Below are 24,159 nucleotides of genomic sequence, written 5' to 3' on the forward strand. Positions count from 1 at the left end.
GAGCTGGGACCCCGCTGAGTGGAAGAGGAGGAGGAAGATGTTGGGGGTGGGGGGTGGCGGCAGGACACCACAGGCAGGCTGCCCAGTGGCTTGGGTCAGGGGTGCTGTGGGAGCCAGAGGGGCTGGATGGTGGAGGGTCCTGAGGGCTGTGGAAGACCTCAGCAGGGCGGGAACGCAGGTCTGGGCAGCCCTGGGGTGGTGGGAAGTGGGGGCACTCCGGTCTCCCAGGGTTTTGGGTCCATCTGTTGGAATATGCAGAAATGGGACAAGCACCCAAGAGAAGATTCCGGAAACCGAGGCTATTTATGTAGCTGAATAGTGTGAGGGTGAAGGATTTCAGGAGGAGTGTGCACAAGGCAGCAGCTGCCCACGGTGCCTCAGCACAGCCCTTGCTCAGAATGGGAACAAGACTTTGGCTCAGGGTGCCTTGGGGATTAGGAGGCAAAATACACAAAGTCCACCATCAGACCTCAACGAGGAAACTGCTGTCACCCCTTTAAGGATGAGGACCCTGAGCGTTAGTGCTTAGCCCCAGGTCCCTCAGTCCTGGCCATGCCCTGGTTGGCGCCCTGGCGACTCCCTGGGAACACGAACCCTTCCTCCCTACCCCCTTCCCTGGCTTGGGCTTCCTCACTCCCTCCGAAGCCCAGCCACCATCCAGCAGATTCCCCAAAGTTTAGAGCAAGTCATGCTCACCCCCAGATCCCAGGCTCTCCCCCACCAGGGGGACCTACAAGAGGACATCCTCACTCTGGTGTGGATGGAAAGCTCAGGGTTGGCGTCTGAGGAAATGCGCGGCTATGGGGACCGGGCAGCTCCAGGGGAGGCGCAGGGGGTGTTCAGAGATTGAAAGGGGTCCATGGGCCAGAAAGATGCAGATGGAGGGACATGTCAGGAGGTCAGTGAAGTGAGGCCCATGAAAAATCCTGATGTCATTATCAATGTCATGCATAAGGCTGCATTTGGAGCAGGGGCAGTGCGAGGTTAGCAGGGGACAGAGGGCAGAACCACGCGTCTCACTTCCATCCTTCCTGTCGAAGGAAACACCCTTCAAACCCGGAGGAGCTGAGCAAACATGACAAGGAGGATCTGGGGACCCTGAGGGTCACTTCTGGGGAAGCAGTATGCTACTGTCATTCTGTACAGGACGACCAAATACTAGAAATGACCAAAGGTCTCCGTTCATCTGCCCTGGTGCTGTTAAGGGGGGGATGGTAGGTTCTGGTAACTGGGACAGGGCACCTTCACCGGTGTCCCCTCGAGGATTCTAAGATGAACGACTGAACACTCGCAGAAAGCAGCTGGATTAGGAGTGGGGTGTTTTAAGAACAAATTCTGCTGAGCTGGCCTCCTTTCCCACGTTGATGGGGTCAGCAGTCCCCGAGTGGGGGGAACGCCCCTGCCAGGCTGCTCCAATGTCACACGCGGAGATGAAGAGACAGGGCAGCTGGTAAAGAGGACAGCAACAGCTTTGGTAGTGTCCCAGTCATCCCACAGCTCACGGACCCTCCAGCCCCGTCCCTTGCCCCCCTCCCCCGCTGGAGCTACTCAGGCTTGTCTCTGTGGGTCTCTGAGTCTCACCTCCCACTCAGATGCCAACCTGTCCCGGCCCTTCTCCCCGGCCTGCCACCAAGCCGCTCTTGCCAGCCTCACTGTCCTCCTCCGTGTTGCCACCCAGAGCACCTTTTGGGCCTGATCTTCCAGAATCTCTGAGCAGCAGCCGCTGGGTTAACTTTGAGGAAGGGTGGAACTGGTCCCTAATCTCTTCCTTGTAATTAGCTTGAAAAGATAATACATGCACGTACCTTGAAAATTCAACCAGGACGAAAGGTGTACAATTCAGCCCCCGCCCAATGACGGTGCCCCTCAAGGCCGTCCTGGGAATATTCACACAGGTCCTTGCAGACCTTTTCATGTCTATGCGAGCGTATTGCCGACCGCCTTGAGTGGGAGCATACGTATGCGTTGTTCTGTATTTTGCTTCTTTCACTTCCTATATTCTGAAGATCATATTCCCTGCTTTTTAAGGGGTGGCCTTCGGGGTGCCCCACACTGCTGCTTTCCTTCTACCTAGTAGGCTACCTTGGCCAGAGGCTCCCTCTAGCTGAACTGTACAGGTTGGAGTTCCTCCAAGTTGACTTCTGGGCCTTCTTTTCATCTCAAACCTTCCCCCGAAGCCACGCTATCTACTCCCGAGGCTTTCCACGCCAGCCAACTACGTGGACAACTCCCACCTTGGACCCCTAGCTCGGACACCTGAGCTCCTAGCTTGCACCCAACTGCCAAGTGCACACGACCACCACTGAACTCCCGTCTTTCTGCTGACCTGACTTCTGCTCTCCCCGCACCCGCCAGGCGCTGGTTCCCGTAGCAGTCACGCCACGTGCAGAATCATATGCAGAAGCCTCCTCCTAGCCTTCTGTTGGCCGTCCGGGCTCGTCTCGGGAAGGCTGCCCCCGCCTTCTGCCTGGCCTCCCGATCCGCCGCAGCTCCTCTTCAGTCCGGGAACGGGGAACACACACCTCTCATTACGTCACGGCTCTGCTTACAACTCCACGGCAGCTCCCCGTCGCTGCTAGGATCAAAATCAGCAGCCCACACTGTGAGGGCCCCACGCGCCCCTCACTCCCTGGAGCTTGTTTCCTCGGTGCATCTTCTGGAAACCCTCCCCCGACACCCTCTTCCCCTCAACCTGCACTCTGAAGGTCCCTTCCACATTAACTCTTCCCCATCCGGGGCCAGTTAGAGCCACAGCCTCACCGTTGTAATAATCCAGCGTCTTTTATTCCTCGACACCCTGAAACAGTTACGGGCAGGACTGTCTTGATCATTACTGTCACCTCAGGACTGAGCACTTAGAAGTGACTTACTGCACGAATAAATGTTTGCGGAACAAACGAATGCCACGCTTGTGCACTTCCACCCCCTGTACATTATGCTCCCCCGGCCTGGGCCACCATCCTTTCTGGGGTGCGGTACAATTTCCATGGTTGAGAACTTGGGCTCTGGAGCCACACTGTCTGGGTTTGAGCCTAGGCTCTAACCGACGTATTAGGCAGGTGTGTGACCTTGGACAAGTTACTTGATATCTCTCTGTGCTTTGGTTTTCTCATCTGTGATAAAATGGCACTAATAATAGTATGTAATTCACAGAGGATTCAAGGAAATACTATCTAATTCACTGATTAAAGAAAAAAAAATAAAGTGCCTGGCATTGCATCTGGCATATACTTCTCCCTCCATTCATTCCTGGGCCATGTCAAGCCCGTCTTCCCCCAGCCATGATAACCTCCTACTGCTCTGTACTGCTTTGTGTCTGGGACAAAAGTCATTTCCCGTGAGAGTCCAGAGTTTCTGAGAATAGGCATCCTATTGGCTCTGTCTGCTGGGAAGAGTGGACCCAAAAAATATTCCTCAATGCACTGAGGAAAGGTAAGACCTGGCATGGCTGAGAGGCTGGCCTGCACCCATCGTCCCAGGGGTCATCTGCAAGCACAGGAATGAAAGTTGACTTATTCAATTTTCCTTTTAGGTTTTTAAGAAGCTCACATACAAAAAACCTTAGCTTTTATCCTGAGAGTCCAGAGTTAAACCCAAGACGGTTACAAAATATAGAGAACCGCCTTCGTGAGACATGAAGGCGGAAAGGCCAGAATGGAACTTGTTAGTGAAATGATTAAAATAAAAAACGATACTGATTTTACAGCAATTGAAAAAAATGGAAATTAGAAAACTTCCTATTTCACATGTCTTTTCAGAAAACCTAGACTAGATCATGACTCCCTTACCCTTTGAAATTGAAGCCTGAGTTTGAAAGAGGAAAAGAGCTCAGACACAGGGACACCCGTGCATCTTGGGGCGTAGCTGGGTTTCTCGTTGCCTGACCACAGCGCCTGGCACGCTCCAGGCGTGGGTCCCTGTGGGCGGGACCCTGAGCTTCCTGTGGAGACCCCTGTGCAAGTAACTCTCTGCTGCCATTTGTAAACTGGAATCGCTCACGAGTGTCCCAGTGAAATAACAGAAAAGAATGAACTTGACTTAGATGAAAATGTGGTATTTCCAAGGAAACCGTAATAATTTTAAAGAGCCCCTGCTTAACTGAAATCCTGGAAACCGAGGGGAAGTTCCCCTAGGAAGCCTCCCAATTCTACCCTCAGCGGAGGACAAGCGCCTCTGTGACTGAGGCTCCGGGGCTAACACAGACCGTACCCAACTCAGCAGGTTCTATACAAGCCATTTATTTGAAATGCCAACTATATGTAGGATAAAGTCAGTGCTACATGCTTATCAGTAACAGTAGAAAAATAGAACCAGTGGAAACCTTTGTACAACCGTAATGATACTCAAAAGAGAAATGTATCGTTTTACAATGCTTCACACAGACGAATTCAAGTTTGGAGGTACCTAAATAAAAATACTATATATTTCTTTAAAAAACACTATGTACAATTGAAGCGTAAACAAGTTTTACAAAGTACTGGTTATGCAGGTTGTAGAAAACACTTGCATAGGACATGAAATCAGTTTAAGAAAAATTTCTGAGCCTTTAGCATTGAAGGCACTTGACTTTATACCAGTAACAGCACAACCACAAGAAACGCAGTGTTGTAGAAGATTCCAGCTCTCTGAAGGACAGATGTGCTACATAAACAGTAAGTGGGGTTCAGGGACCTTCACCTTTCAGCCGCCCCATCTAAGAGCAGGATTCCACACCACCTGCCCAAGGAACCCAGATACAGTCATGTGTAGGTACACCATGAAGCTTCCAGAGCTTGTCTCGCAGAACCCACGTAAACACACAAACACGAGAGGTTATTTTCAAGACACACACTTGCAAGTAATCTTTCTACAGAAACAGCCACAGCATTATAATATTCAGAATGTGGAAGACTGACACATGGTCTGAGGGTTTTCTAGGAGAAAAAAAGAAATCCAAAGACTTGCCAATAAAACAATTATATAATCGCTATTGCAATCTACAGGACAAAAAGACAACATTTCATAAAACATTGTTCACACAACAGTGTTAATGGAAAACTGTAAAATACCTTTTTAGTGTGTGACGGTAACTCTTTTAGTAAGGTTATGTGTAATGAGGTTTGAAAGTAAACCACTTAGTAGACAAAGTGAACCATGGCAGAACCGGGAATAGCACCCATCACTGCTGCTTTAATAGTAACTTTCAATTGCAAGTTGAAAGTCAACCAAATAATAATTAAAAAAAAAAAAAGTCAAATAAACATTTCCCTTTGAGTTCGTTCCTAAGGTAAAAACACGAATGCCTCAGAATTGCAAAACAAGTGTCTTACAAGTGTTTCATGAAACACGTTTCCCCCTGAAAGGCGGATTACACATTATTTTGCTGAGTAGTTACTGACAAGTGTTCACCCTTCCCGCAGAGACCAGCGTGCGGCGAGGTCGGCTGCGAGCCCCCGTGGCCCCCGCTGCCAGAACGTAAACAACCAGTCAAAAGAAAACCCAATAACAGGTGGCAATTGTAGTAATAAGAGTTGCTGAGGACGCAAAACAAAGAATTAGGTAAAGTTTCACAGAGAGCTCTACAAAAAGACTCAAATATAAAGAACTTGTAAAAAATCCTTAAAATCCAACTGGTTCTGGAAATGCCAAGGGCGCTTAGGTCTAGGGGCGTGTGCCTAGAAGGAGCTAACGGGGCGTGGGACGAAGGGAGTGGTGCGGGGAAAACTGAAGCAGCTGCTTCTCATGGATAGTTTTTGCCTTTCATGCTGCTATTTCTTTTCGAGTCACGGGTGACTTTGAACTTAATTTATCCATCAAAATCACAAAACTAAAACAAAAATACAAGGAGAGGACCAACAGCATCTTGAAGGAACATGGATCTTCTCTTCCCACTCCAGGAGCTAAATGGTAGTTCTCTAAACCGCGACATGGCGGGCACTGAAGGTGCCGATTGTCTGACGGCCTGATTGTCCGTGGCCTCGAGAGGAGATCTGGTATTTTGAGATTTGGTTCTCATGAAATTTCTAAACCGAGTGAAATGCCAGGTCCTGCAGCCGAAATTTTATATTATACATACTTTTTTTCTAAGAGCAATCTTACTCAGGCTTCACATTTATCTTAGTACAGCCTTAACAGAATTTTCATGCCAAGTAAGCACTACAGAAGATCGGGGAGGTGGGTGCAAAAGCCAGAGGCACACAGCTTTTCAGCCTACCCTAGCCACCATACCTCACAAGACACAGCAGATACTGACGCCTACCCTCGCACACACAAAGCCCCATCTGCTTACCTTCCACAAGTCACACCAGTCCACAGTCCCACAGAGTAAAGCAAGTTCCTCTCTATACACAGTTGAGTCAGACCAGCTACTACATTATTAAAAGCAAACTTCATAAATTAAAGTAGGAACAGTGGCCACTTATTTTTATGTTTGGGGGATATCAAAGAATATTTAATAAGTTTTCAGGAAAATGAATGTGTGACATCAAACAGCTCTTGTCTAACATTTTAAAAAATACAGGTCAGAGATGAGAAAGCTTTTTCCCACCCAAATTAGCTCTACTCACTCTTATTTGCAGTTCCAGCACAGTACAGTCTGAATTCAGAAGAGAAATTTAAAACTATATCAAAATAATTCATGTCAATACATGTATATAAATACACATTAAAGAATATGATGGAATTAACAATTTTTGTTTCTGAAGAGAGACAGACTGAAATTGGCTTCAAAAGACACCATCATCTATTATAAAGAGTCAAACCTCCTAAAAATGAGCACAGAGTCCTATGTTTTTCTATCTTTAAAAAAAGGAGCCTCAAAGGCGATGCCAGCCAGCCTCCCAGGGGACGAGTGTTCGCTCTGGGGGCCGTGGCGCTTGGCCCGACCACCACCAGCGCTGACGAACACGCGAGCAGCGGCTAGCTAGGCAGCGGAGCGGGGCAGCGATGTGCCCGTGTATGCGGACAGACTGACGTGTTCCCCGTCTTTGCGACTACCTACTGTTAGGATTTTTTTAAATGTCAGATTATTCCTGAGTGTATATCCACAGGGTAAAGTAGGAAAGACTGTTAAGAGAAACTACAGCTTCGGGAGAAATCAGTTGTTGACGCCCAATAGAAACCTATTTACTTAAAAGTGCATGTAATTCATTTATATGGTAGCTTGTAAAGGCTCCCTAGCCCTGCATAGTTTTAGAGTGAGTGTGAGTGATTCATAGTTTTACATATATATACATACATAGAAAAGAGGCTCCCAGACACCCTTCACATGAGGGAATGTTCGGCAAGTCCCTTGTCTTCTAAGTGCTACGGCTGTGTGTGTACGTGTTTGTAAAAATACAAAGTGAATGCTCAAATAATGTTGAAGTGATTTAAAAACTCAAATACTAATATATTTACATTGGAGAGTAAGAAAAAAAACAGTCCTTAGCTCACACATTGCCCTTCCAAGGGAGAGGATCTTAAAAGATCCCATGTGCTCAGTGGTTCAGTAAAATCCCAAACCAGCGTCCCCAATGGAGTTCAAGTAGGACATGTAGTGTTTCACCGGGGGGGGGAAAAAAAGGTTTCTTTTTCTTTTTTGGTGACAAAGCATTATGCATTCTACAACTTTTTTAGGACACCAAAATTCAGACAAACTTTGAAAAACATTTAAAAGAACACATAGGCTTACAAACACCAAATGACATCCGTTAAGACTGAAGCCCTTTTGTTTTTTTTTTCCCACAGAGAGCAAGACAACTGAAGGCAGCAAGCAGTCATTTCCCCGGCTCAGCGGGAGAGTCGCCGCTCGGAACCAGAAATCCCCGTCGGGCAACCTTGAAGCTACTTTGCTATTTCCGCTGCCTTAGGGTTCCAGGAAACCCAGTGTCTTGAGAACCTCAGCTAGCGCTACGCTAACGCACACGGCCAGCATCTGCGGGGATCCCGATGGCGCCCACGCTGTGAGCAAAGCCACACACAGCTTCAGCCCGGGCACAAAAGGCTTTGCTCCTTTCGGTTCTTTACCGAACCAGAAAACGTCAGGATCCTGACTGGACTCCCGCTGGAGGAATGAAGACCAGCTCCCAAGAACTGTTAAGGAAGAATGACACTAGATTTATGGAGATTGAGCAGGAAGATTTCTGAACTAAAACAATTACCGAAGAGAGAGGAGCATTTTGATGTGCTGTTCTTTGGAATTTCTATAATTAAAAAATAAGCACAGAACTATTTCATAAGAAAATACATCTTAGTGTGCAGTCCAATGCACGTGGAAACTGGTAGATGAAGGTAAAATGCAAAAAAGTATGAAAATACGGTTCCTTTAAATGCGGCAATAAAGTGTGACATACAGATACAAAATCAATACAGATAAAATAAATGTACAAGTGCAAAAAAATTCCATCATTTGTAAAGAGGAAAAAAAGTGCCAGCTTGCTTGCTCTTAAAAATGCTTCCCCACACAACTGTTCAAACACAAAACAGACAGATGCGGCATTCAAAAGAACCCTCGTAGCATGCCACGTCTCATAAACATGTATATACAAAAACCAGAATAAAATAATGGGAAACCAAGTTAGCTGGCATCAATGAACTGGTCTCTAAGTTGTCGGGTTATATCATAAAATGGGATGTTTCACATCTCAGGCACAGACGACTTGGAGGTTGCTCTCAGAGGGCAGACTTTTTGTAGAGGAAGTCTGGCTTGCTCGGTGACCTCCTTCCCCTGCTTATTGAATCGTCCCTTTCTAAATCGGTATTTCGCTGAGCCCCGTGGCCCAAGGACTCGCTGTCGGCCAGTCTCCTACTGGATCTCTCTTCCGGAGCTTCAGAGCTGCATGCAGGATGTGAGGGTCTGTTGGGAGTCAGCCCAAAAGTCAAGTCAGTTTCTACTGCTGTTCGTCCCCTGACGTGGGCTGGACCATTGCCAACATTTTCTGGGGCTGCCAAAGGAAAGTCTGACCGCTGGGGAGGTTGCTCGACAACATCAAGGTGGATTGGCTCATTCTTTTGTCTGTGAAGATGCCCGTCAGGGGAAAGTGGATATTCTCTCCTAGCTTCTTCCTGCTTTTTAGGAGAGGTCTGGCTAGGTAGGTAGGCTGACTTTAAGCCACTTGGTGAAGCCTTACTGTGGCTATACAAATCAGGACCGAAATATCCACCTTGCGAAGGGGAAGGGGTGCGTCTGCCAGGAGCAGGCGTAGAAGGTCTGCAAGCAGCATTTGAGAAGTCATAGAAATCCGGATATTCCTGCTGATTTTCTCGAGCATCTGATTTTTGCTCTAGTGTGTGTTTCTTTCGAGACGTGTGTGTATGCCTCTGTGGAATACATGACAGATGCTGGGGAGGCCCTGGTCCTACTTCAGAAACGGACTGGCTGAGTTCTGTGTCTACAGCCAGTTCTGGAAGCCTCCTGTCCTTGAGTGACAGCGTGGACACACCCATGGCGATGTCAGGCACGAGATCATTTAGCACAGGTTGTGTGCACTGCAAACAGAGATAAAAGAAGGGAGGGTTCAAAGAAAAACGCCCACGACTCCCTCTTTGTACAAATGATGTTCAATGGTTTTGCTTCCTCACTATAAAAGTGATCCAAGCTTACTTTCAAGAATGATAATGCTATACACGCCCCTGGGTGGCTCAGTCGGTTAAGGGTCTGACTTTTGATTTTGGCTCAGGTCGTGATCTCAGGGTTGTGGGATCAAGCCCCATGTTGGGCTCAGCTTGGAGCCTGCTTGTCTCTCCCCTGCTCCTCCCCCCTCCACCCCAACCCTTCTTGCTCGCATGCTCTCTAAAATAAATACATTTTAAAAATCTAAAAAAAAAAAGATTACAATATAGAAAATCATAAAGGCCAAAAAACAAAACAAAACAAAAAACAAACAAAACCCCCCCCAAACCCACTAATCTTCCCTACTGAGATAATTACCATTAACATTTTGAGGTATTTTTTCCACTATTTTTTCCTCTGCTCATATATTAATTTTCACAAAATGTAGTAACATATGTAAGTCTGTCACTAAATTTTGAGATTACTACTTAAATTACAACACAATACTATATTGTATTGATGAATGATGGGTTATTTAGCCATTCTCCCACTGCTGACATTAAGGCTGTTTCCAATTTTTCATTATTATAATCAAGACTACAATGGGGCGCCTGGATGGCTTAGTCGGTGGAATGTTCAACTCTTGATCTCAGGCGTCGTGAGTTGAAGCCCTATGGTGGGTGTAGAGATTACTTAAAAATAAAATCTTAAAAAAAAAGGACTGCAATAAACATACAAATAAACTACCTTTAAAGGGAATTTTATTTAAAATATAAAGTAGTAGAACTTTTGAAATTGTGGAACTGAGAGGCCAATAGGCTGGAAATTTGGCCTATCAAATACTATCGATCTCTGTTGTTTCTTCTTTTTTAGGGGTTTGGGGGGACAGCAGGGAGAGTAGGTAGAAGGGTATAAGGAAGGATCACAATTTGACCCAAAGTGTACAGTAGTCCACAGTGTCCAAAAAGTCGTATTTTAATACAGATTCCCTGTACTAATATATGGACCTTTTGTTTTCCTACTGAAGACCACTGACAACGTGTGACTGAGCAGGAAGGCTTAAACATCACTGTTTTTTTTTTTAAACGTATTATATAAATAAATTCAACCCCTCATACACTGCAAAATCGAGCAAGGACTTCTTGCTTAGTCTAGTAGCTACTAACGCTAGCTACTGTGATTCCCAAATGAGTGCTCTGATGCAACAGCCCAGGCAGACACAGGCATAAGGACTATCTGTCCACTCTCTGAATGGGGAGTCTGTCGCCACACTGCTCCCGACAGTACACACAGCTGTAACTTCCCCTTCCTGGCCCATCAACGCATTTGGTAGAAGAGTAGATTCTATAGACATGAGGGCAGATTCTAGACATGTGCTTAAATGGTAACATCCATTGGCACGCCCAGTAACGCTACCCCTTCCAAGGACCTGCAGTGAAGACAAGGAAGGTACCAACTACCCCGACCACACCCCGTCTCTCCCTCGCGCTCGCACTCTGCTCCGTTATCTTTCTCTCTCTTTTCTACAGCCCTGCGGTCTAAGCTTTCAGCTTGTCGGTAACACGGCTGGGTGCTGCTGAGTCCCAGTAGGGTTCCCGGGGTCAGGGAAATTGCTTCTAATATTCCAGGAACATTTTATTTTAGGTAAATTGGCGAAGTGCTAACTTACCACTTGTTTCTCACATGCTACTGCTGCCGAAGGGGCAGTGGCGGCGGCGGCGGCGGCGGCCACGGTCTGTCTCCCCAGTCCTGTGGCGTTGGTGCAATCAGGTGCTGCTGCTTTAACACCTGGCAAGTAGACTGGAGGGGGGCCGGCTTTAGGGGCTGTTCTGGAGTGAAACAGTGAATGATTACAGGGATAGGAGAACGAACGTGAAGGGTGCTGGCTGGGAGGTCTTTGTTTCCAGCCTGCTTTGAGTTGGTTATGGATTGGGGTAGCTGGGGGGTGGTACGGAGGTGGTGGTGGGGGCAAGGGCGGATGGAAGGCCACAAAAGAGTCCAGATCTGTAAACATGGTTTCTGCAGTGGGGGTACTGTTAACTCGACATCTCCCAGACTGTCTCATTGTCAAGAGTGGACTTTCATCCCCGAAACGTTCATCCGGAAAGAACTTGTGAGGATTCTAAGAAAGATTTAAAAAAACAAACAAACAAAAAGGATATTTATTAGCAAATTTCCTAGATAGAAATTTACAGGCTGAGAGCATTAAGTGAGATCCTAAGAAAACTGCATTTCAGCAAGAGTAAAAGGCACAACATATTTCTCTAGGCCAGAGAAGCCCAAGAAAAAAATACCTTAATAACAGCACAAAAGGATACAGTGGAGGCTCTGTGGCCTAAGATACGGCTATCAAGGAGAGCTGCTTGACTACTCCAGCAGACAGGTCAGTAATCTCTTGCAAGATTAGGCGATAATGCAAAAGCAGGAAATAAAACCTAATTCAAATGTGTCTCTGCTGAGAAAATAAAATTAAGTACCAAAGGAAGAAAAGGCATACAAGTGAGAATCCTCCTAGAATTTTCTGACAAAACGTCTACACGCTGTCTGCAATGAAAACTACAGAATACTAGTCCTTACCTGTTACATACGACTCAGTTTGATTAGTATTTTGATAAACATTATATAAGAATACTTAACTTATAAAGCTTTTATACATTTTAAGATATCAAATGAAGATACAATTTAGAATGGCAAAGGGGAAAGAAATGAATAGAAAACAAGACTCTATTTCAGGGATGGAAACCACAGCAAAAAATGAAAATCGAGAACAGCCTGCTGCCCTGCGAACACCACACCACATTCCCCTCTGAAGACTCAGGCTAACAAGTCTGGAGTCTGTGGCAAAAAAAATTCAATCACTTGACCAGACAAAATTAAATTTTATTTTAGGCTCTGATTTCACGGCTGTGAACAGACTGCTTTACACGTTCTTCCTTCACTCACTGCAAAACCGATGCTATTGCTCTGGTACTTGGTAAGAAATGAGTTTTTTCCCCTGATCAGTAAAGAAAAAACAAAACAAAGCAAAACAGAAAGCATTCATTCCTTGATTCTCATACATACAGGATTTGTAACTTCATGCAAAAAATTTCTTATTATCTGGAGGAGGGGAGGGGAAGAAGAGGGGCATCTGGCAGACCTGTCAAGTCTGGCAGTAGGCCACAACCTGAAATCTAGAGACCCAAAGAGGGACAGAGAGCAGTGGAGGGTCAGAATTTTCTATTTCACCTTTGATGGGGATGCACACCATGAACTTTTAGCAGGCCTATTAGGCATAAGAGACACAGTTGCTTACATACACACCTCTTACCTTCACAACATCCACTCTCTACTGGTAAGGAAACTGATACTCGGAGTGCTTATGTGGTTGTCCCACGTTAACTAATATATAACCAGCAGAGCCAAGATATAAATTCAGCTCTCCCTCAAGAGCCCGTGTGCTCCATCCACCCTACACACGGCCTCTACTGGGGAGGGGGGATGGGGCATGGTGGCCAGGACTTCCAGGCTATCACAGATGCTCGAGGCCGCGAAAGGGAATGCGCTAAGAAACAGACACATGCCGTCAAGGCTCCCTGAAGGGTCTGAAATACCGTCTACACAATGATCAAGGCGCCCTGTTTCACCTGGTCGAATGCCATCCCCACCTGCAAGAGCTCTGCAGCAGCGTCCGCAAGACCAAACTCTCTTAACACTCGAATCTGAATTTCGTAGCTGACCGTGGCGCCTTCCCCACAGTTGAGAGCGTAGGCTCTCTGCACCTGCTCAGTGTGCCGTAGCTCCTGCAGACGTCGGACCATGTCTTTCATAATGAGGAGCCGAGGAACTGAAAAAAGAAAAACTTGGTTGGCAAAACATCTGAGCTGCATGACCACCTACTAAGCACAAGAAAGCAAGCATGTGTTCTGCATTAGAATCTTCTTATATATTTGTTGATAGCATTTTAATTTCCTGGAAACATAGTCATTTATATGCTGCCTGGAGAAGGGGAACCCTGAGTGGAGTCTGGAAAAAGGAGCGAAAACCAGGCAGGTAAAGAAAGTAGAGTGAAGGGGCGCCTGGGTGGCACAGCGGTTGAGCGTCTGCCTCCGGCTCAGGGCGTGATCCCGGCGTTACGGGATCGAGCCCCACATCAGGCTCCTCCGCTGTGAGCCTGCTTCTTCCTCTCCCACTCCCCCTGCTTGTGTTCCCTCTCTCGCTGGCTGTCTCTATCTCTGTCAAATAAATAAATAAAATCTTAAAAAAAAAAAAAAAAGTAGAGTGAAGGCAGGTGTCTTGAGCAGAAGGACCAGGCATGTGTCTAACTGGCAGGTGACAGACAGTATGGCATGAGCAGCTGGCACCACTAGCAGCTTAGGGCTCAAAGGTACAAGCAGGAAGAGTATGAAGAGAGAAGGCGAGAAAGATGGGTAGGAGCAGATCACGAATGAGCCTGCATGTCAAGATCAGGAACTGACACTGTCTCCTGTGTACAACAGGGAGTCGCTTGTGCAGGGGAATGACAGGATCAGAGCAGAGTGGCGAGGTAGTAAGCGTACTGGGAGCAGGGTAACTCGGGTTTGGCAAATGACAGCCTGGAGGCTGAATCAAGCCTGCCACCTGGTTTGTAAATGAAGTCTTCCTGGCACACAGCTACACCCACTTGTTCGGGTAGTGTCTCTGGCTGCTTCTGATGGCAGAGTTGAGTAGCTGCGATGGGGACTGCAGAACCAACAAAGCCTAAAGTATTTACCAAATGGCCCTCCTAGAGAATGTCTGCTGAGCCCTGGTGTGAAGGCCAGAATGGGAGTAAGGTTAGAGGCAGGAACACCAGTTAGGAACCGGGACTGAGGCTGTAGCAGGGGGCTGGGGAATAGGGGACACGGTCTATAAATAGCCAAAAGACAAACTGACTGGACTGGCCACTGTGTGTTATTTCTGGGGAAAGGGGAGCTATCATTTACTGAGGGTCTACTTTGTGCCAGGCAAACTCCTAAGCATCTTACTCATGGTACTTCCTCAAATCTTCATAACAACCCTAGAAAGGAGATATTATACCCATTTTGCAGACAAGGAAATTAATGCTCAGGGAAGTAAATTATCTTGCCAAAAGTCATATAAATAAAGTGGCAGAGCCAGGATACGAGCCTTACTGGAGTCTTTTCCAATAAGCTATATGGCCTTCCTTAGAGTGAGGTGAGCAAGGAAGAGGGAAGAATCAGAGAACACCAGAATAGGACCAGGTCTTGTGAAATACAACAACAAAGACAAGTCTTATTTTTCTGAACGTATGTAATTGTGAATATCTCTGGGCTTTCTAGGTTCAGTTCTAAGATTAAATTATGCTGCTATTTAATTGTATTAACTCAAGCTGATAAGAACCAGGCTAATGACCACAGCTTCAATATCTGCACAGATCAGCTATAGTAACCGTTCTCTTCCTACTGTTGTCCAATGTATACTTTTAAAATAAGTGACGGTCAATATTTTGTCCAAAGTGGCCAAATGTGATAAGGCCAACAACTGATCAGATATTAGTCCCAGAATAATATGTGTTCAATTAAAAGTTCCTTTATTCTTTTATTTGTCCTTAATTGAAACAGACATTTATAAGCAGAAAACAAACAGTGTCATTTCTACTAATGCTATAGTCTGCTGATGTTTTTGAATCTTGTGGTGGTAACTGGCAAGAGCTATAAAATTTCTGACCCCCAGATCACTGTGGATTTTCTTACCTTAAAAATGGACACTGGAGTCCTTTGGTTAAAATCAACATTAACTGATGTTCAGAAATTTTTGGACTTAACAGTTATATCTCTAACCATGGTCAATTTCCTCAAAGTCAAGACAGAAGCCTGTGCTACAAGAGAACTCACAGAGCAGATCCTGGGAAGCTGGATGGATCTCTAGGAAACCAACAGTGATCACATTTGGGAACAAATGTCTAGACTCAAAGATACAAGTTTATAACTCTCCTCAGAGTCTTATGTGAGCAATGCTTTATGGTGATGAAAAATCTGAATTCCTCTGAACTAGCGGTTCTCAACAGGAAGCAATTTTGCCCCACAGAGCACATTTAGCAATGTCTAGAAACAGAAAAGTGTTTCCCAAAGGTTGTCACTAAGAAGTGTGTGTGTGTGTGTGTGTGTGTGTGTGTGTGTGTGTACGTGCACATGCTACTGGTATCTGGGGGGATAGGTGAGGGATGCTGTTGAACACACTTCAGTGCACAGGACAGCCCCCCAACAAAGAACTGTGTCAACGGCCAAGGCTGAGAAACCATGGGCTAACTGGAAAACCTGCCCACATCTGTTACTGGAAAATAAAACATGAAACAAAAAACCCTACCTTATTATTAATTTTTTAACAAGAACAATGCATAATGGGTATTGGAAAGTGGAGAGAATGAGCACATATAAAAAGGCTACAAAAATGATCAGATCATTCATTTAAATATAAATGCCTGACAGAAGGCTACCATCTCACCTGGAATTTCATTGGCTACGACTGAAGGAGGGCTTGACTGGTGACTGCTGATCTGCTGGTGGCTCATCATGTGACAGCACTGTGGCACGGCGGTGTTCACCATGTAAAGTGTGTCTGGCACGTTGGACATTCTAACCATTCGCAAACGCACAAGATCTGTTTGCTCCACCATCATCTCATCCAGCACTGACTAAAGTAACAATTCAGTATTAAGAGAATCTGTCAACTCATCTCTGTGAGTCACGTTTGGAGAAAGATTATAGCCTTCATCACATAAAAAGGAAACTGATTTATTGTTTTCAGTGCATGAAGCTTAAAATTAATAGTGAAAGGAGAAAGAACCCCTACTTCTTTAATTTTTAAAGAATCCTTCTGTATCATCTTTGAAAAGAAATAATCATCTTCTGACTGTTTGCTTTTAATTAAAGTATTTGAAATTTGAAGGAACGTAAAAAATTAGTCAGAAGGAAATTATATCTAAAGTTACTATAATCGATACATGGGCTAAATATCAGATCCAACAAGAAATGCTCAAAATACAAAATACTGAAGATCGATTTTAAATTCAACAGACCTATATATAAACCCAATTGTTAAGTTAGTTTCAGATGAATCTCAACAAACTACAGAGTGGCCAAAATGATGTAATGTATAAACCCTTCCCACATTTCCTGGGGGCAATTATCTACTTAAGTGTGGGTTCAGCCATCAGGGAACAGGGAAGTCCCAGGAGGACTATCTGATTAGCTCCCTGCTGCCCCATTCTGACACAGAGCAGAATGCAGGGTCATTTATTACAGACCTTTTATCACCAGACGCAACCTTTGGTAAAGGCCTCTGTGTGCTGTTGAGCACTGAACTTATTTCTGAAAAACCAGACCCAATCATCTTGCTTTTTTCCTATTTTAGACTATTTAAAGTGCCAACCACTCAATAAGAGGTAGATTATTGACCTACTCAATAAAATTAACTTCTCACAAATCCTTTCACATATCTTAAGCCAGGAGCTCTGACAATCAACATGAGACAAAATTTAAGGTAACTTAATTCTATACTGAAACACAATGTTTTGCCGTTAATCTGTTTCACAAAGCTTAATGGTGATTTCTGACTTTCAAAGAGTGTCAGTCCCTCAAAGGGCCATCCCAAAGTTCTAATGGTTGTCAAACACAGCTAATAAACATCACAGTATTCCATTTTCACAGTACCATATTTTCTTGGAGTTCTTCATATTATAATACACAATTTACTTAATAAGCCTGAAATATTATCTTAGTTTTGTGCACTTATTCTAAAACTAAACATAATTTCCAACAGTCAGCCATTACAGAAAAACATTAGAAGAAACCGTGTCATTTCTTTAGTTTAAAAAAAAACGTGTGCAATCTTCTTTCAGATCACAAAATACTATCATTTCAGTAAAATTTATTTTTTTTTCCCAATTAACAATTCGCAACACCAACTAAGATGAGAAAAATGTGAAGCGCAATTCGACACGACCTAAGTTATAAAAACATGTTTGATAATTAAAGATTTCAGAAAACTATTCCCGTGAGTAGCCAAACCAGAGTTTACTCTCACTTTCCCCATTACTGGATATTTAGGCGATTTCTAAATATGTTTACAATACCACAATGAGTATCTTTGTGCTTATAGTTCGTAAAACGTACTCTAAGATCTTAAAATGATTTTCATTACCTTCGCTTCGTCCACATAGGGAGAGAACAGTCGAGGACGAACATATATTCCAGCGTTTTTTTGCCGTAACCAGGCATTTGATTTTCCACCTTCTGTTGTAGGAAGCATATCCGATGGAGGAGTACTAATCAAGCCTCTTTTCATCTTGAAAAAAAATTATTTTTAGATGAACTAGAGATTTGTGTAGACCTAGAATACTACTAAGATAAATAATTACACCTACAAATCATGAAAATTTAGGAATATATGTGAAATTTCAAAATAATCCAAATATTTAAGAATATTTAAAGGATTCAGCAATAAAAAGGTTCTGTAATTTACCACTTTTCTCTATACAGAGGAATGATGCCTTTAAAACAAGAGCTATAATAATTAAAACTATAAGGAGTTGGACTAGTTTTCAGAACTTCTAATAAAAACCAATTTCTATTTTTTCCTTATTCACCTAGAAATGGATTCCATCCCCACCCCACCCCCCACAAGACAAAAGAAGCACATCTTCTTGGGCCTGCATCTACAGTACAAGAATACAGGTGCTCTGCTGGTGGTTAGGGACAGAGCTCTAGGGGAGGCAGACTGGACACAAATCCCTAGCTCCCCATTTAACAGCCACATGAGCATGGACACGTCCTTTTATCTGGACCTCACTTTAAGGGCTCCCAGATGGCCCTGGAGACGGGACACTGCAGGACTAACTAACGGTGGTGGCCATTGTGTCCTTGTCTGTGCTAGGAGAAAATAAATCACGTACCTACAGCTCGTTAAGGTGGTTGTGAGGATTAATGATGGTCATGCAGGTTATGCACTCAGCACAGTGCTTATTAGCACACACTAAGAGTGTTTTATGCTTAATAGCCATTATTAGCAAAATTTCACTGGGGACTTCTGGGTGAAGCATGGAATTAAGAACAGAGATATGTATTTTCTTTCCTTTTTTTTTTTAAAGATTGTATTTATTTATTTGACAGAGAGACAGGCAGCGAGAGAGGGAACACAAGCAGGGGGAGTGGGAGAGGAAGAAGCAGACTCCCAGCGGAGCAGGGAGCCCGATGCGGGGCTCGATCCCAGGACTCTGGGATCACTCCCTGAGCCATAGGCAGATGCTTAACGACTGAGTCACCCAGGTGCCCCAGAGATATGTATTTTCTAAGTCTACTAAACCAAAGTTCTAAATTATTTTTCTAAACCCAATTCAGGGCTCAATTTGGTTTATGTCCCAGTAACCTTTTTTTTTTTTTTAGGGTTTTATTTATTTGAGAGAGAGCACGAGAGAGAGAGATCAACTGATCTTGTGCTCCTGCGCACAAGCAGGGGGGAGGGGCAGAGGGAGAGGGAGAAGCAGACGCTTCACTGAGCAGGGAGCAGGAAGCAGGGCTCCATCCCAGGACCCTGGGATCATGACCTGAGCCAAAGGCAGACACTTAATGGACTGAGCCACCCAGGCGCCCGTGTCCCAGGTTTTAAATAAAACCAAACATTGTAAAAACAAAACAAAACAAAAACCAAACATTGTTGTGTCCAATATTACTCTTGTTAAATAAGTGTCTAATTGTTGCATTAGTTAAAATTGTTTTTTAAGATTTTATTTATTTATTTGAGAGACAGAGCAAGCGAGTGAGAGATCATGAGCAGGGGTGAGGGGTAGAGGGAGAAGCAGACTCCCTGCTGAGCAGCGAGCCCAATGCGGGACTCAAGACCTGAGCCGAAGGCAGACGCTTAACTGACTGAGCCACCCAGGTGCCCAGTTAAAATTGTTTTTAACTAATAAAATACAGCATTAGATAGTATCTAGAAAACAGAGAAAAACTCATAACTCTAATCTACTCCAACTGTAATAATGTTTATATATTTCCTTCCAGTCTTTTTCAAATGGATTTTTACATAATTGAATTCTAGAATATATAAAAATACATTATTTTGTATCCTTTCTGAAATTATATTCCATCATTAGCATTTTTCATGCTACTATATTAACCTTTATAACCATTGTTCGGGGGAGCAAAATATTCTTTTTTTTTTTTTTTTTATAATGATTTTTTATTATATTATGTTAGTCACCATACAGTACATCCCCGGTTTTCGATGTAAGGCTCGATGATTCATTAGTTGTGTATAACACCCAGTGCACCATGCAATATGTGCCCTCCTTACTACCCATCACCGGTCTATCCCATTCCCCCACCCCCCTCCCCTCTGTAGCCCTCAGTTTGTTTCTCATAGTCCATAGTCTCTCATGTTTCATTCCCCCTTCTGATTACCCCCCCTTTCTTTATCCCTTTCTTCCCCTACTGATCATTCTAGTTCTTATGTTCCATAGATGAGAGAAATCATATGATAGTTGTCTTTCTCTGCTTGACTTATTTCACTAAGCATTATCTCCTCCAGTGCCGTCCATGTTGTAGCAAATGTTGAGAACTCATTCTTTCTGATTGCTGAGTAATATTCCATTGTATATATGGACCACAACTTCTTAATCCAGTCATCTGTTGCAGGGCATCTCGGCTCCTTCCACGATTTAGCTATTGTGGACATTGCTGCTATGAACATTGGGGTGCATATGGCCCTTCTCTTCACTACGTCTGTATCTTTGGGGGAAACACCCAGTAGTGCAATGGCTGGATCATAGGGTAGCTCAATTTTTAACTTTTTAAGGGACCTCCACACGGTTTTCCAGAGTGGCTGTACCAACTCGGGGGAGCAAAATATTCTGTTGAGTAGTCATAGTATAGTTTAGTAGTCATAGTATAGTTTACTTTTATTTTTTCTCTTAGACATTTGAGCGGTTTCCAAATATTTAAGGACAATGCTACTAATGAATCAGTTATACTTCCCCTATGGGATGGTAATATTATTTCAAAAAATACTGATTTAATTGGTGAAAAAAACAGTAACTTATGGCTTTATTTTGCCTTCTTTGGTGTGTGTGATTACTAGTGAGACTGAACATTTTTTCTTATCAGAAATATCATAGAGGCACCTGGGTCATTAAGTGTCTGCCTCCGGCTCGGGTCAAGATCCCAGGGTCCGGGGATGGAGCCCCACTTCAGGCTCCCTGCTTGGCGGGAAGCCTGCTTCTCCCTCTCCCACTCCCCCTGCTTGTATTCCTTCTCTTGCTGTCTCTTAAATAAATAAATTAAAATCTTTAAAAAAAAAAATCATAAATATTTAATTATTTTCTTCTACTTTTTCCATGTTTCAATTTAATATTTGATTCTGCAATCTAACAGGGATTAATTTTGTGTGCAAGTGAAATGAGGGTTTAACTTTAAACAAATTTCCCCCAGCTCACCAGCTAATCTAGCACCACAATGATTCACTGACTTCTGACAGATTATTATATGTTTAATTCTTATATATTCATGAGGATCTTTTTCTGGGCTATTTTGTCTTGTCTGTTTTGCTAGCATCACGAGTTAGAGGGTTTTTCTGTTTTTTAAATTAAGCTCTCGGCCTGATGTGGGGCTTGAACTCATGACCCTGAGATCAAGAGTTGCATGCTTTACCAACTAAGCCAGACAGGCATCCCTAGAGTTTTAAATTATATTTTAAATTCTGGAAGAGTTATCCCTTTATTCTTTTTTCTTTAGAGAACATAAAAAAAATTCTTATCAAACAAACAAATGAACATTGGCAGGGGGAGGGAAGAAAACCAAGAAACAGACTCTCTTTTTTTTTTTTTTTTAAAGATTTTATTTATTCGACAGAGATAGAGACAGCCAGCGAGAGAGGGAACACAAGCAGGGGGAGTGGGAGAGGAAGAAGCAGGCTCATAACGGAGGAGCCTGATGTGCGGCTCGATCCCATAACGCCGGGATCACGCCCTGAGCTGAAGGCAGACGCTTAACCGCTGTGCCACCCAGGCGCCCCAAGAAACAGACTCTTAACTACAGAGAACAAACTAATGATTACCAGAAGGGAGGTGGGAGGGGGATGGGTGAAGTAGGTCATGGGGATTAAGGAATGCACTTGTTGTGATGAGCACAGAGTGCTGTATGTAAGTGATGAATCACAAAATTCCTCACCTGAAATGAATATTACACTGTATGTTAACTAACTGGAATTTCAACAAAACTTAGAAAGAAAATCAATCACTTGTATGCAATGAAAAAAAATTCTCATCAGTTTTTTTCCAGATGACTTTTATGTTTCTGAGCAGCTGAAAAACTATGATGATGTGTATAAGCACTGCCTTAAAGTTATAAACCAACATGTGAAGAAGTAATATTTATAATATTTATTTTTCACATCCATTAATTCAAGCAATTCTATTAGTTTAAAAAATTCACTTTAAAAAAACTATGGAAGTACTATCATCAGCTCCATTAATTTTTAACTGAAATACGATCATAAGATTCAGTCATCCTTTCCCACTGAACCAGTCTCCTCTTCTGCTCCCTGATTTACTGTTGCTGTGTGTGGAAAGTCTCCAGAGGGAATCTCTACCCTTTCCTTTGTGAATAGACCTACTCGATCTACACTGATAAATGGCTGACTCTCTTCTCTCAAAAGTAAGACTGCTCTACCCACTCAACTCTCATTCACTGAACCTTTATTTGTGCCAGTGGCTGACACAATATGGCCCAAAACACATGACTGTCTCTGTCCTCATGGACTTCACAGTGTTACAATACTCTATTAGTAGAAATTATGTACAATGATTAAAAAAAAAAAAGATAAACCTGTACATTTTGGTGTATTTTTTTATCATGAAAGAGATAAATGAAGGAAGGCTCTTACCGCATCACTTAGGACCTCACTGTTTATAGGTAAGATGTGTTCAATTCGCACAAAAGGTAAGAGAGAAGAAAGGATCTCTCTAAGCTCTTCTATGTCTAGGTCTCGTCTTTTTACGCCTCTTCTGTTCACACTATGGGCAGTGCCACTCAGTAAGTTTGGCTCTATGAGACAGAAAATGAAAAGTCTCCAATCAAATCCAAATTTTCAAACTTTTTTCTCTATCACACTTTCGGTAACACGCTTTACACTTAAGTGCATCTGCTTTAAAAAGGATTATAAATTATTTTTGTGTCTTAAGTATTTAATAGAGATCTTCTTTGACAAAGACAAAGCATGATATCAACAGTAGGATAACTTTTTTTGATTGTTCTGCATTAAAAAATAAAGAATTCTTTTCCACATACTAACTCAAAGGAGAAAAGATGACAATCTATTAAAATCTAGTTTGACCAAGGGCTGCTTCTTAAGCTTTTTCAGTGCTGTGACCAGTTTTTAGTACAAATAAGGGCTTTACAGGGCAAGTGGCATTTCTGGTCACTGTGGGTTACCAGTATACTCACTAGGCTACCATGTTTACCAGCAATTTAACAAGGTATTAATTACCTGGTATCTAAAGCAGCAAAACTTAATGTGGACTGTATTTAACTTTGATTTTTAGGACAGTCCCTAAATCTCCATAATATGGGAATGTTACTGCATAAAAGTGAACACTTTCATCTCTGACATGCAATATAGTCCCACTGTCCAGGGCGGAGGGTAAAGGTTTTCTTCACTAGGTATCAGTGAAAGGAGAAGATCTGAAGTACATATAAGCTTATAAGATTGAATGGAAAACAGAAATTACTAAAATTTTGGGAATCTTTAATCATGTCTATAATCTAGGGGCTATATTTTTTTCTTCTTTTTTATTTTTTGCTGTATTAAAAAAAAAAAAATCTTTAAATTCCGAAACATAACCGCTGTATTTTTTGTAAACACCCTATAGGCAAATAGGTATTTCCCTTAAATCAAGTGACAGACACATGGATAGAGAGATAAGAAATCATTGTTTTTTTGAGAAGCTAAGCTTTTTCTGGCATCATTCAAGATAAAATTGTTGCAAGCATGTGGAAAAGGGTTTTTTCCTTGCCTTGCTATGATTTGGCTTTATACTTATACAAAGCACTGCTTTTCAAAAAAAGCTTTTCCCCTTAAAACAGTGGCATCCTGTTTTCAAATAAAATATTACATAAAACTCCCAAATATGTAACAGGTAAGGGCAGAACCTTACACATGCAGGTGACTGAAAAGTGAAGCCTGGGGTGCTAAGGTTCCTTCTCATCCCTGTGGAAGAGGCTTCTGTTCTAACCCCATCAGAAAACTACTATTTTAAGGGAAATCTTATCAAGGATGCTCATTATCTGCCCAAAATAAATATGATGTTTCATCATTACCAACCTTACATAAATGAATAAGCCTATGGCCTATAATGATTATGTGGCATTATATACAATTAATTCTTGTTGTTTGGAGTAGTCCTATTCTGTAAAGTCAGTGTAAACAATTAGCAAATACTGAACCACTGCTCCTAAGGGAAACACAGGGTTAGGTTCCTGTGAGCCTCTGGTCCCAACAATTTTATCAGTCCATCAAGACATAACTTTGTTTTATGTGTGTTTCTGTTTAAGATACCTTATTACTATATATTGTTGATTCATGAACACTGCACTCATAGCCAACAGCACTGTCACGCATACCTGAATGAAGCT

General features: G+C 43.2%; 1 protein-coding gene across 1 annotated transcript in view; it reads right to left on the minus strand.

Moving 5' to 3' along the window:
* Positions 1-4,222: 4,222 nt before the first annotated feature.
* BTBD7 (BTB domain containing 7) overlaps positions 4,223-24,159 on the minus strand; it is a 78,424-nt gene continuing 58,487 nt past the window's right edge. The window contains exons 6-11 of the mRNA XM_045815823.2: positions 22,412-22,572; positions 17,675-17,818; positions 15,977-16,166; positions 13,159-13,337; positions 11,181-11,633; positions 4,223-9,447 (exon numbers count right to left, since the gene is read on the minus strand). Of these exons, the coding sequence (XP_045671779.1) occupies positions 8,632-9,447; positions 11,181-11,633; positions 13,159-13,337; positions 15,977-16,166; positions 17,675-17,818; positions 22,412-22,572 (1,943 nt within the window). The 3' untranslated portion in view covers positions 4,223-8,631. The remainder of the gene's footprint in view (positions 9,448-11,180; positions 11,634-13,158; positions 13,338-15,976; positions 16,167-17,674; positions 17,819-22,411; positions 22,573-24,159) is intronic.

The sequence above is a fragment of the Ursus americanus genome, chromosome 26 (assembly GCF_024610735.1).
Source record: "Ursus americanus isolate L20-20 chromosome 26, mUrsAme1.1.p, whole genome shotgun sequence".
NCBI classification, from domain to species: Eukaryota; Metazoa; Chordata; class Mammalia; order Carnivora; family Ursidae; genus Ursus; species Ursus americanus.